Source organism: Apus apus, chromosome 5, assembly GCF_020740795.1.
Source record: "Apus apus isolate bApuApu2 chromosome 5, bApuApu2.pri.cur, whole genome shotgun sequence".
In the NCBI taxonomy this organism is placed as follows: domain Eukaryota; kingdom Metazoa; phylum Chordata; class Aves; order Apodiformes; family Apodidae; genus Apus; species Apus apus.
Genome location: NC_067286.1, coordinates 18,802,108 through 18,815,439, shown reverse-complemented (window position 1 = coordinate 18,815,439; position 13,332 = coordinate 18,802,108). Strand labels below are relative to the sequence as shown.

Below are 13,332 nucleotides of genomic sequence, written 5' to 3'. Positions count from 1 at the left end.
TGGCCAGCAGCTGAATGCATTTTTGGCAAGCTGCATGGGGTTCAGGTAGGGCTGCCTGTTCTTCCTCCCTTGGGTGTGCTTGGCCTTACTGAGACAGCAAAATGCTGGGAATTAAATATAGGATTTTACTTAGTGATGGGATCTGCCAAATCCACCAGCCCACAGTGGTCCTGGCTCTTCTAACCCTGCACAAACACCTTATCTCTGCATGTACCACAGCAGGTAACATCTTCCCCTGCTACCAGCCAGCCTGTCCTTGCAGGCAGCAGATCCCATGGGGTTGCTGGGGTGGGTATCTCTAAAGGACAGATGTGGATGCTCTTTCTCACAGTCCTCCTAAAGTTTCAAGTGGGAATAAAAAGTGAGAGTGTGCAAGGAAGAAGGTTTGTCCAGGAGTTTCATTTCCCAGGCTGGGAATGCTGCTGGCTAGCACCACTTCAGTGAGGTGGTGGACAAGGTCAGGGTCAATGGCCAGTGCTTTAGTACGCACAGAAGCTTTTTAGACAGCAGAGTGACCACAAAAATTGCATCCCTCTGCTTTTGGGCCAGCAGTTGCAAAGCTCTGCCTTGAATTACCCTCCGCCCAGAGGGCATTGGAAGGGGTGACATAGTGCTTACCTGAGCTGGTTTGATGCTTGGCAGCTCTGAAGGAATACCAAGCATAGGCTTCAGTGCCAGTACTGGTGGCACTGGGACATGCTAGAGGACCGCTCACCAAGTGAAGCAACACATGCCTCACTTACACTTCCCACACAGAGGTAGGCAGCCCTGGGAAGAGGCAGCTTGAAAAGCCTGTGCCATCTCATAAGGGTGAGCTGGCAGCTCCACCTAGCTCTGCTTTGGTGGAACTCCCTGAGGAGCTGCCGATGGCGGTCTGTGGGTGGTGTGCCAGGAGCAGGGGAGGTGGAGGAGCAGTTGTGATGCATGCACCCCACACTGCTAAGTTTCTCTTGGAGAGTGCTAACCCTTCATTAAAGCCACCACTCTGTCCCATGAGAAGAATAGTGGGTTCAGGGGCAACATTTACAGTGGGTTGCTGGTGCTTAGCTGAAGGGGAAGGTGCTATAGGGGCTACAGCTGCCCTATATGCAGTGCCCCAGGGATATGCTGGGCTTCATGCCCAGGAGCTTCAGCCTACAAGTGCTCCAAGCCACCACAAATGTTTGCCACATGGTGAGGTCTCTTTGTGGCTCAGCTCATTTTCACAGGTCTCTCACTTTTTTTTTTACTCTCCCAAAAGGTGGTGATTTTTTTTTAATTGAAGCTAGCAGTGTAATAGCAGAGTATTCATCGAAACAAGGCAGCTGAAGTAGTTGTTAGGATAAAAACACATAGAGTTAGTGCCTCTTTTAGCCCAGGCTTATTCACGGCAAAACTACAGTCCTTATCTCCATGCAAGTTTTGCAGCTGGATAGCTGCAGCCATTTGGTTATCGGTTTCTTTGTTTCAATGTCTTTGACCATGTACCTCAATTAATCTGATCTCTACAAGGCGGGATGGAAAGGTAGGAGTCAGAATTGAAATTGCAATGGTCTGTGCCTTTGACATGCAGGATGGAATAACTTTGTAGTCTACGCTGGTAGCTCTAGGAAAAACCTCCATCATCCATCCCTTCAGCAATGCCATGAACAGCTAAGGGGCACCAATATAAACCGAAATACTCGGACCCAAGGACCATCCCTGTTCCTTGTTCACTTGGTTTTGCAGGGTGCATGCTACAAACTGCCATGGTCAACGCCTGCAAACTCGCTGGCATCAGTGAGTTCTGGACATAAAGACTAGTCGATTAGCTGCCACATCATGAAACCAAGCAGCTATTCCCCAGCGCTGTTTCATTTTCTGAGTAAAAGAAAACAGAATGTTTACTGGCTAGGTGGAAGGAGGTAAGTGGAAAGGTCATGGGAAAGTGACACTGTGCTGCCCAGCCCTGCCCTGGGCTCTTCTGGCACTTTTCCCCTGCCCTCCCACCCGTGCAGTGCCAGCACTAGTTTTTGCAATTCTGACAGCTGAGATAGAGGTGTTTCCCCCATCTAGTCCAGACCACCCTTGCTCCCACACTACAGAGAGTTAGTTTTTGTTCTGCCTGCACAAACCCAGGTCTCCATCACAGCCGGTTCTGTATTTGAAACATCTCCTCAGCTCCAATTCCCGTACCAGCCCCTCCCTGATCGCTTTTCTTCCCATCTGATTGTGCAGCTTTCATCAAGGTTTTCTTACCTCTCTTGAAAAGTCTTACCAGCACACAGCAGAGATAACCATACAAGGAATTGTTTTACACCATCCCACATGGCATAATTAACCTATATAATGAATTATGATCAAAAGTACCTTTTCTATAGAAATCCTTCCCTCTGACATTTGTCCAATTTATTATCCCAGCAAGAACACCTTTCTGCATTCTCCATTCTTTCAACTGATTATCCCATCTCACCACACCCTCACTTCTGTTGAGTTCTGTTTGTGGCAGGAAGGTTTGGGGCATGTGTCCATATTCTTTCTCCAATTTCTCAATAATGTTTTGAATTGCAATTCTTTTCTCAAGTGTGCCAGCAATTCCTCCTGTTTGCTGTTGTCTCCAAACTGAATACCTGAATGGGTTAACAACTTTTTGCCCTCTCTGTTTTGATCTGAGCAACCAATAAATATGCTCTGCACACTCCATGTATAGTGTTTTTATCTCTACAATCATTCCCCAGACTTACCTATGAGAACATTTTATCTATAACAATGCCTAAAGTCTTACTAACATTAAAATATGTTGTATCCTGCTTTTACCCCTCCACAAAAACAGTGGTTCTACCGCAGGATTTGGTTAGATGAGTTTGACACAGCTCACTCTCAATTAAGCCCACTTGGTGATGGCAGGGGATTGTTTACACTTGCTCCTCTCACCAGAGCAAAAGCCAGAACTGGACAGAAGATATGAGCAATGGAGGCTGCTCTCCAGCTAATGTTTCACTTTATGGTCTTGGTTGCATTGGAAAGAAGCATAATTGACCAGTGGTCCCTTCAGTTTAATTAAGTATTTTTTCAATTAATTATAAATTAAACCTGAATTAAGAGCGTTTATTTCAAATGAGAGTGTATACAAAAAGACTTAATGTGGTTCAACTAATCTAAATTTGTACTCTTAATTATTTTTAAACAATTCTCCTAGTGTGCACACGACATTTCTATTGGTATAAATACCAGGGACAGGTGTTTTTAAAGTGAAGTATCTTTGTCTTTTAAAGGGTACAACACTTTCTATGATCACATCTTTTAAGTATTCTGTACTGGTACCTCATTCTGTGATTCTGTGATTCTGTGATTTCCAAACTCTCTCTCTCTCTCTCTCTCTCTGTTTATCTATCTATATTTGTGGGGAAAAAATGAAAAAAAAAAAAAAAAAAAAAAAAAAAAAAAGGCGGAGGGGAAGGGGAAAGTTGTCCACTTTAGTTACTCCAACAGCTTTTAATAAGTGCAACCTCTGAATGCTAACAAGGCTTGAAGCAGCAGCCAGAAGATGAGAGCGAAAGTATATGTGGTTGTTTATTATCTGTCTTTCCTCCCATCCCCTCCTCTCTCACTGCTCTCCAAGCTGCTTGGTGCTCTCTGACTGGTCTGGATTCAGCACCAATAGCAGAGATGGTCAGAAGTGTTGGGGAACCTCTCCTGGTCCCCATAGCACACTCAATGTTTAGACAGCCATTGTCCCCTCTGAAATTTTCCCATTGCCTAGCTGGATCCCTTTAGGAAACAGTCACCACAAGTCACTTTTCTGTGACCTCTGAACCCTCCAGCCAGTGCAGCCACTGGGTTACAGCTTCAAAAGGTGCATATTAATTGTATTCACCAAAATCTGCATTGCAAAAAAGATCTTTAAGGTACTGTGTTTTGCTCTACTGTCTTTGATGCCACTGGTGAGAGTGGGTGCTTTTGATTGCATGCCAGGGCAGTCCCCAGCACAATGGGACCTAGGAAAACAACCCACTTGTTTTTAAGTTGTGGTACCACTGAGGTGATCAAACAGAAACCACCGCTCCACCACAGACATCATCACCTCCACATCACCACCCTTGACACACACCACAGGGGTGGCAAGGGGAGGGATGATGACCTTTGCTTTGGAGAAAAGACACCAGAGCCCAGACCTCAGTTACCCTTCTGCAAGGAAACTCGAGAGTAGCTGAATCAGTCTATGAACAAATCACCCAAGAAGTCAGCTGCAGAGTCTGAAGCTGAGGCCTGTTTTTCTGTGCACTGCTCAGGCACTTACAGACTCTTGTGAGTGTGTAGGAGTGAGCTCGACCTAGGAAAGAGAGACTGGTGGACTTTAGAGGGGAGCAGAGTCATAATTTGCCGTTGCTCCCATGTCCAGCCAGCCTGGGGCAAAGAGGCATCCAAACTGGCTTTCAAACCCAAGGCAGGTCCTCTGTAAGAAAGGGAAAGAGGCCAGGAAGAAAGGAGGACTGCATTTTTAATACTGTTTACTCTAGGTAACACCTCTGCCTCAGGGCCTTGGGGCTGAAAGGCAGAGAAAAAGGGCCCGTTGACCTGACCTTAACCTTCAGCTTTCAGCCCTCAGCTCCCTGGTCCTCATATGCCACTGCTTAATGTGGGAAGAATAAAAGTACAAAGCCTGCCCAGAACCCGTGCCATCTCATTAACTTTTGGCTTAAGCAAGATCTTTATCCTCACTGTGAGTGCAGCAGCTCCAATTTAAATAGTACATTGCCTTCCTAGGATGTCCTGATGTTGTCAGTTATTAATTGAAATAAGTAATAATTGGGGGAAAAAATCACATTGGGGAAAAAATCATGTGAAAGAGAACATAAGGGACACACAGAATAAAAACAAGGCCTAGGTAACAGTGAAACAGAAAGAATTAGAAAAAAAAAAACAGGCTCCAATTAGAGAAAAACACACCTCAAGTGGTCACCAGCCCAGCCTTAAGACAGGCCTGTAGGACACCTGCTAGTCAGATGAAAGGGATGGAAAGGAGCAATCCCCACAGCATATCTTGGTTACAGCCTTAAGCACTGGGTGGGAAAACACTGAATGACTGAAATCACCATATTAGTATATTAATGAGCCATTAGCACACTAAATTCACACCCACAGGCTAGAGGGACCCCTACTAACAACAAGCCCCCCACCCTCTGAGCACACACAGTGAAATTCCTGAGCATTGCCACTTTAAATGGAAGTGAGGCATAAGTTGACCAATTGTGTGTGTGAGTGATAGAATAATGTTAGAGATCAAGTTCTTTCTCACATTTTTGGGTATAAAAGTAGCACTTGCTTTTCAGGAAACTGAGCTTGCTCTGTGGAATACCTCCCAGCTCCCTTTTCTGTGCAGAACCAGATACTAAAGCGAATACCTCGACTCTGTGTGTGGATCGGCTTCTTGCACACCGGGTAACAGACCCCGCTTTCGGGACAACACCGGCAGTGTAGGGGTCTACCACAACTTCTGCAGCACCATGCTTGGGGCTGAGGTCCTTGAGGTGATCACCAGCTAGTGAAATGTAAGCCAGGCAGATGCACTAGAATTTTGGGAGTTCATTAGAACTTGAAAAGACCTCTCTGTGAGATTGCAAGTTCCTTTTGGCCAAGGTGAGGTGGTTCCCAATAGGCACGAGATACTGACCAAACATGGGTTTGGCTGGTGCCTGACACCTGTTGTTGGGCTTGATAACTCCATAATAGCCAGACTGCAGTGTCTGCCTTGCCATCATGTCCCTCATCATGTGTATCTAGAGGAAGGCAAGGTCAGAGGCAAAGTCAAGGGAGATATCTTATGGAAGGAACAACAAGGAGCATATGGGCATCTTGAGCCTGCTGTCTCCTGTTCCCAGCACCTGTGCAGACATCACTTCAATCAACATTAAAGCTCTGTGGTTGCCTGAGCTAGCAAGTATTACATGCGGTTCAGCACACATGAAATTGGCAGGGGGACCCACTGTTGTGGCAAAGGTTTCCCCTTCCCAGCTTGGAGCCAGCACTGGCCAGAGCATATCTGACAAGCAGATCGAAGGAGAGAGGTGGGTGGCTTTATGCTGTCTAACGTGAGCAGTGTGCTTTTGGTAGAGAAATACAGCCACGAGCTGAACAGGATTGCGTGAACTTGGAGATGGAGCTTTAACTCTGTAAGAGATGGATGATCCCTTGTAGGCTTGTTGGGATTCTTCAGTGAATTGAGTCAAATCCATTCTGGCTGGTCACAGTGGTGTTCAGTATTTAGGCCAGTTCTGTTTAACATCTTTATCAATGATCTTGACAAAGGCATTGAGTTTCAGTAAGTCTGCTGATGACACCAAGCTGCGAGGGAATGCTGAGCTGTCTGAAGGTAGGAAGGCTCTGCAGAGGGACCTGGACAGGCTGGATAGATGGGCCAAGGCCAATCGAGGTTCAACAAGGCCAAGTGCTGGGTCCTGCACTTGGGTCATAACAACCGCATGCAGGCTTGGGGAAGAGGGGCTGGAAAGCTGCCCAGCAGAAAAGGACCTGGGGGTATTGGTCAACAGCTGGCTGAATATAAGCCAGCAGTGTGCCCAGGTGGACGAGAAGGCCAACAGCAGCCTTGCTTGTATCAGAAATAGTGTGGCCAGCAGTACCAGAGAAGTGATTGTGCCCCCGTACTCAGCACTGGTGAGGCCACACTTTTACTACTGTTCTGGGCCCCTCGCTTAAAGAAGGACATTGAGGTATTGGAGAGTGTCTAGAGAAAGGCAACAAAGCTGGTGAAATGTCTGGAGAAAAAACCTTACAAAGAGACGCTGAGGGAACTGGGGTTGTTTGGTCTGGAGAAAAGGAGGCTGAGAGGAATCTCATCACTCTCTACAACTACCTGAAAGGAGGTTGTAGCAGGGTGGGAGTCAGTCTCTTGTAACAAGCAATAGGACAAGAGGAAATGGCCTGAAGTTGTGCCAGGGGATGTTTAGATTGGATATTTGTTACAATCCAGGTAGGGCAACCCAGGGAGATTCAGATTGGACCCCCTTGCTTCCTAAACTCCTTCTCAGAGAGGAGCCCAGGTGTGGCTGGATCCAGCCTTTGTCTCAGACCTGGCACTTTCAGGGAGAGTGATTAAAATGTCACAGTCCAAGGAAATGCTCGACTCTCCAATACCCCTTGATCAGATTAAGGTGAAACGACACTCAAGGTCTGTATTTGAATCAGGTTTAATTAAAACTATAGAAGGAATACTGATACTTCAATTATTCTCTTAGGCTGCACAATCATAAAGACTGACAATTAGATCACAAGAGTTCAAATAATATATTTAAGATGCACAGCCTGAGAAAAAAAAAGTGGTTAGGCCTTGCGATACTTAATGATGTTAGGAAGGAAGAGAGAGAGTAGAAGAAAAGTTTAGAAAGATAGATAATAGAAAATCACCAGTCCTGGATCCAGTGTTGGGCCAGCCAATAGGGGAGAGCTGGTATCAGTGAGGCTCCCAAAGCCCACCATTGCAGCCCCCTGTTCTGTAGGCCTGATTTCCTTGTTTCTCAAGTCTAAGCAAGCATGTTTGAGACATAAACCTGAGCAGCTGGAGTGGACCTCTTCCCCCTCCACCCCTTGATCACTGTCTTATCGCTGTAGATGCAGGCCTTAGGTCAGATGCAGGCCATCTTGTGTCCATCCTCTCAGGCAGGCCTTTTAGGATGCAAAATAAACTCTTTTCAAGGGGTTACAATGGGGTTTCCAATTCCAGCAAGTACAGGTCCTGAGGACTGGTCCCTCACAATATTAGAAAAAAAATTCTTTACCGAAAGGGTTATCAAGTTATAGAACAAGCTGCACAGGGAAGTCACCCTGGAGGTATTTAAAAGACATGCAGATGTGGTGCTTAGGGACATGGTTTAGTGGTGGACTTGGCAGTGTTAGGTTTATGGTTGGACTTGGTAATACTAAAAGTCTTTTCCAAATTAACTGATTCTATGAATCTGTCTTTCTGTTGAGTGTAACAAATCAACCTTCAGCAATATGTCGGTCAAGGCTGCAACTTGGTTTCTTTGGCTAGCAGTTGAGGGGACCTACTACAGGGAGAAGTCACTTGCTGTCAGGCTTCTCTGGTGATAAGCTGTAAATAGGACAGTTCTTATTCTGGGAGACCTAATGGGACAAGACTGGGATCCACATGACTGCTTAGCCATGAGTAAGGAGAAGATCCTGTACTGGGAGAGACCAATTCTCTGAATTGTTAAATGTCCTAGGAAATGTGCAGGGAGCAGTAGGAGCTCCCAAGGGCATGTTGCCTAGCACCCCCTCAATTCCCACCCCTTGTCATCTCCTCCAGGAGGGCGGTCCACCATGGTAGAGTGTGGCCTGTATGTTCCCTCACCATTCTTTATTAACTCAGATAAAAAGCACAACCCCACACACTTCCTAAATAGCATATGTCTGCCTTTATTAATCTAGATGATTTTTTTTTCCCCACCAACTTGTCCAGTCTCATCTTGAACACAAGTAAATCCTCACAGCCAACAGCATCCTTGGACAAGGAGTTCCTCAGGACTGCCCCCCACAACACGAGGACCTGCATGCTTTGAAATCAGCCCCAATTTTTGCAGTGGGAAAAGGCAGTAAGGCAAGTCCTTATCAGCCTTCTTTGGGCCATGTGTGATTTCATAGACCTCTGCCATAGCCTCTTCAATCATGTCTCTTCCAGACTGAGTAATCTTGGTGTACACAAGTCCTTGCATGCAGGGAAGCACCTCCAGACCTTTGATCCTCCTTCATCCCCTTCTCTGTGTTGCCCTATTATATTTTGGGTTTGAGGCTGCAAAGAGGAGCCTTTTGGGGCACAGGTCAGTGCAGCAGTTTGGTGACCATGGCTCTGCCCCCTCCAGATGCTGCTGTTTCTTGGCTGCAGGCTGTGCCAACTCCTGAGATCCCTTTTGTTAAAGTAATTGGCACTGCATGCCATGAATAATCAGCTTGGGTTTTGTTGCTTTGGTTGTTTTTTTTTGTTAATTTGTTTTGTTTTTATTTCCAGGACTCTCCTCTGAAAGGTGATGTCTGGGTGTTTCTATGAGCATTGGGCTGTGTCCTGACCACAAAGCTGTCCTCCCCCGTGTCAAGTATGCTTGATTTTCCTGCAGAGAGCTCATGGTGTCTAAGGGACTGTAGGCAGGAGCCTGGTGTTGTCTGAGAGCTGGAGGGAACTCATTTAGAGGTGTACCAGCTTCTTCCCTTTGCTTTTATCCCAGGTAAAACTTGTTTACAAGACAACATAGAAAACCAAAGCAAGCAAACACACCTCATTGTGGTCAATTCTCTCCTGGTTTCTTTCATGCTGATAAGTACGTGATAGGCTCAATCTGGAACTTCAAACTTCTTTGAAGGCATTCAGCCTATTATAAAAGCAAGATCCAGCTGCACAATTTGAGTCTTGACATGAACTTTGCTGCAGGTAAGGCTGTAACGTGAATATGTCTTGAGGAAAAATAACTCCTCCTATTTTATTTTTTTTTCTGCAATTTTTCCTTCCTCTTGGCCCCACCACAAATTTTCTCTCATGACTTGGCTTGAATCGCTTCTTTGGCAGCTAAAATTATTATCTTTGTTGTTTCAGGGCTTGGCTCCTTCCTGGATTTTTACTCTCCTGAGTGACATGCAAAGTCAGCGCCGATGGCAGCCACATAACACTTGCCCTGCAAAATGCGTGAAACTCACTCAAACTCCAGAGCCAGGGCTGGGTCACGGGCCCGGACCGCTCAGAGTGTGTTCTGTGCATTCAGTAAAACCCTTTAACCCCTCAGCACCCCTACATCTTGCTAATTGGTTACCCTCGAATGCGCTCCGCTCCCCACACCACTCTGATTTATGTCATCTCCCTGATTTGCATGGGTATGGCTTTCCTGAGCAACAGCTGTCACCTCCAGTCTCACTTCATACAATCACAGAACTGTAGAATCATGGAATGGTTTAGGTTGGAAGTGACCTTAAAAATCATCAGGTTCCAACCTCCCTGCTATGAGCAGGGACACCAGTAGGGGAACAGTGTACAGGGAGGGAACTGTGTTCCCCACTTTTCCACATGGACATTTGAGCCTTAGAATAGACAGCTTGAAGTTGTGTGTTTTCTTGGTCCAATACTACCTCTAACAAACCTATGCCAATCTCTGCTTTCCCTACATCACCTGCTTTCAGGTTATCATCTCTTCTTTCCCATAATTTTGGTTTAGCCTATGTTGTCCTTGGACAAACTCCTCCAAGGTAACACCCTCCTTCTCTCCTCATCCTCCCTTAAGGGTTTTCCTGCACCATCAGATTGTTCGCTCATGCCCAGTGGGAACTGGAATCAGGGTAAAGATATGTATTCATGCACATCTCCATATCTATCTGTCTCACAGGTAGGATGCAAACCTTGCTGTGAATAATAGCTTTAACCATGGCAACATGCTCCAGCATTACAAACACAAAGGCACTGAGGTTGTAAAAAGGCCAAGAAAAGGCATGAAAGGAGAAGAGGTACCAGGTCCATCGAGGCGTGTCAGGTGCTAGGCACCTGAACCTAAGTTGAGCAGTCAGGTGATAGGGATGTAGGGATGTTGGTACCCCTTTTCCCCCTTTTCCTCCCTTTGTTCTTGCATCTCAGCATCTTGCCACCACTGTGCTTGATTGACCTGAAGTAGAGTTTGCTTCACTCTGTCCTGATTTGCAATAAAGATGCATTACAAGTAAAGATCCCAGATGCTTGAAAATCACAGTGCTGCATCACCATGCAGCCTGATGGAAAAACCAGACCAGTGGTGTGATGCCATTGTCTTGACTCTGCCCTCTGCCTCCTGTGACATGAGCCACATGGCTCTGGCTATGAAACCCAACAGCCTCTTCTTTGCATATGGGCTACCCAAGTGCCCTCCATGCAACCCCATCACCATCTCACCTGTGCTCATAGGGCAGCTTTGAGCAGGACCTACACCACCTTGGGAAGGAGCCTGGTAGGTCTTACTCTCCCTGTCTGCATTGTGTACCTGAGCTTCCTGTGCTCATGAGGGCTTAGGACTCCAGTTCTAGGCTCTGTAGAAAATACCTTGCAGGGCCTGGTGGGAGAAAAAATGCCATTGTGACTGTATCCAAGCCAGAAAGCATTCCTGAAGCTGTGAGTCTGTGCGTATGCTGCATGGTCTGGGGCAGAGGTAGGCAGGTGGAAGTGGCTGCACTGGGAGCACGAGGAGTGCCCTGCCATTGCTGGGAAGCTCCATGGCTCCCGGACAGACACGACCTGGGGTCTGGGCTGGCGCCATGAGGTGCAGAAGAGCCCAGCCTTTCAAACTCAGTTTAGCAGTCAGAAGGAAGAGCTCTTCTCCTTTGCCTTCTCAGCTGCTCTTTCATTTTCCACAGCCTCACAGAAGAGACTTCCAGTAAGCAGGAGAGGCAGGGGCAGAGCCAACCCGCAAAAAGGCAGCTTTCCACGGGCTGTGTCACCGCTGTCACGCTTTTTAGCTCAAATAAACACCAGCGGCGGATGACGTCGAGCTGGTGCTCCCCAACCCTGGGGCTGATTGGTCCCAGCTCGAGTTTGAACGCCGAGGTGTCCTGGCAACAGGAAGCAGAGGAGCCAGACTTTCCAGTCCTCGCTCCGGGAGCACGGCGGGCTGTGGGGCAAGGCTGGCACTGCGGAGCGAGAAGCAGCACATGGCCCACCGGCCCTCAGCCTCCAGGTACCCCCTGAGCGGTCCCGGCCCGTGACCCAGCCCCGGCTCTGGAGTCTGAGTGAGTTTCACCCATTTTGCAGGGCGAGTGTTATGTGGCTGCCATCGGCGCTGACTTTGCATGTCACTCAGCCAGCACCCGCACTGTCACACGGCGGTGAAGTAGCTTATTTTAACTGTGGGGGAGGAACCACTCTTTTCTTAGGGTCTTGAAAGTGTGAGCGGAGTGGGGCTTGCGAGAGGATGCGCGGGCAGGGGGAGGAGTCAGGGGGCCCTCAGAAGGTCTTGTGATGAGCTCGCTTGCCCCAAGAGGACAGAGCAGGTGATTTTGGGTAGGTTTGGGTTCACCTATTAAATCATACTCACAAAAGCCTTGCAGGGTACCCAGGGCTAGGAGCTGTGCTAGAAAAAGGTGGCTTTAAATGGAAATTAAAGAGCTTGTGCTGCTGATAGAGTTGCTCTGCTTTTGCCTCAGTGTGACCTGCCTGCATGCCTGTCCCCCTGGTGCTGGGGAGGATGGTGAGGAGGGAAGGGCCTCTCAGACTCAGCCATAAGCAGGGAAATGAGGGGCACTAGGGGGGCTGCGTTTTGAAGAAAGGGCTTTTTCCTCCACGTGGGAGAAGGCAGCAGAAACGTGAGGTGCTGGCAGGAGAAGGATGCTTGCCTGGACAGAGAGGCAATGTTCAGCACAGTGCATTAAAACTGTCAGAGCCACAAATGTGAAACCATGTGTCAGCCATTAATGACGGGGCAGGCCCAAGCTGTCCAATATGAGAAACCCCCTCCACAGTGTAACATCCATTCTGGATGAGCCTCCTGGCTCAGTGGCAGATCATGAGCTTGCAGAAAGGCTGGCGTCCTGCACGGATGCAGTGGCATGCATTGAAAAGCAGCACTATGAATCAGAAAAGCCTTGGTGCCATATCCGGTGGCCAGACTGGGCTCACAATGCCAAGACCTTTTCGCTGAGAGCTTGTGTTATTTATCAGAGCACATGGCTGGGGACTGCCTGAAAAAGCTTTTCCCATAGGCACAAAGGCATGAGGAGACTTGGATATCCGTTCTATCCTCATGCGTGTAGCAGAAGATCAGTTCCTTGGCATGCTGGTGGCAGGCAAAAGGAAGAAAGACATACTAAAATGAACAAAGATGGTTTTGCTGATGGTGTGTCAAGCAAAGCTGGAGCAGAAGAGGGGCATCCTTAGGCTGAAGGGGCATAATTGATTTGTCCCATTCCTGAAAGAACATTTGTAGGCTTTGTCCAGAGAACCCTTGGGAGTACACCTGGCTCAGGGCACATGCTTTGGCAAAGTGGCTGCAGCCATCCAGCTGTTTCCCTCTGTCCCACAGCCAGATCACAGCTAGATCTGTCCCTTAAGTGGGGTGATAGAGCACAGGGGCTATCCCAGACCATACAGAGGCACAGGGACTTTGGGAGCAGGATGGACAAGGACTCCTCTTCCAAAGGAGTCCCCTAACGAGTGGTGCAATCACCAAGCATCCTCATGATGGGAAGCAAACTGTGGTTATTGCTGACTTGAATTTGCAGTGGTGACCTGGAGATGTGAGATTAGCACAGTCAGCCTCTTCCAGGGCTAGAGCAGGGATTAAAGAGAGGGAAAGTGACAGGCCTGATACACAGGTAATTTTTCACTGTTTAAATGGGACTATGTAGCACAAGTTG

General features: G+C 47.6%; 1 protein-coding gene across 1 annotated transcript in view; it reads left to right on the top strand.

The window, feature by feature from the left end:
- Positions 1 to 5,439, top strand: part of LRRC56 (leucine rich repeat containing 56) — a 71,881-nt gene extending 66,442 nt beyond the window's left edge. The window contains exon 12 of the mRNA XM_051621068.1: positions 5,342 to 5,439. Within this exon, the coding sequence (XP_051477028.1) occupies positions 5,342 to 5,439 (98 nt within the window). The remainder of the gene's footprint in view (positions 1 to 5,341) is intronic.
- Positions 5,440 to 13,332: the final 7,893 nt, after the last annotated feature.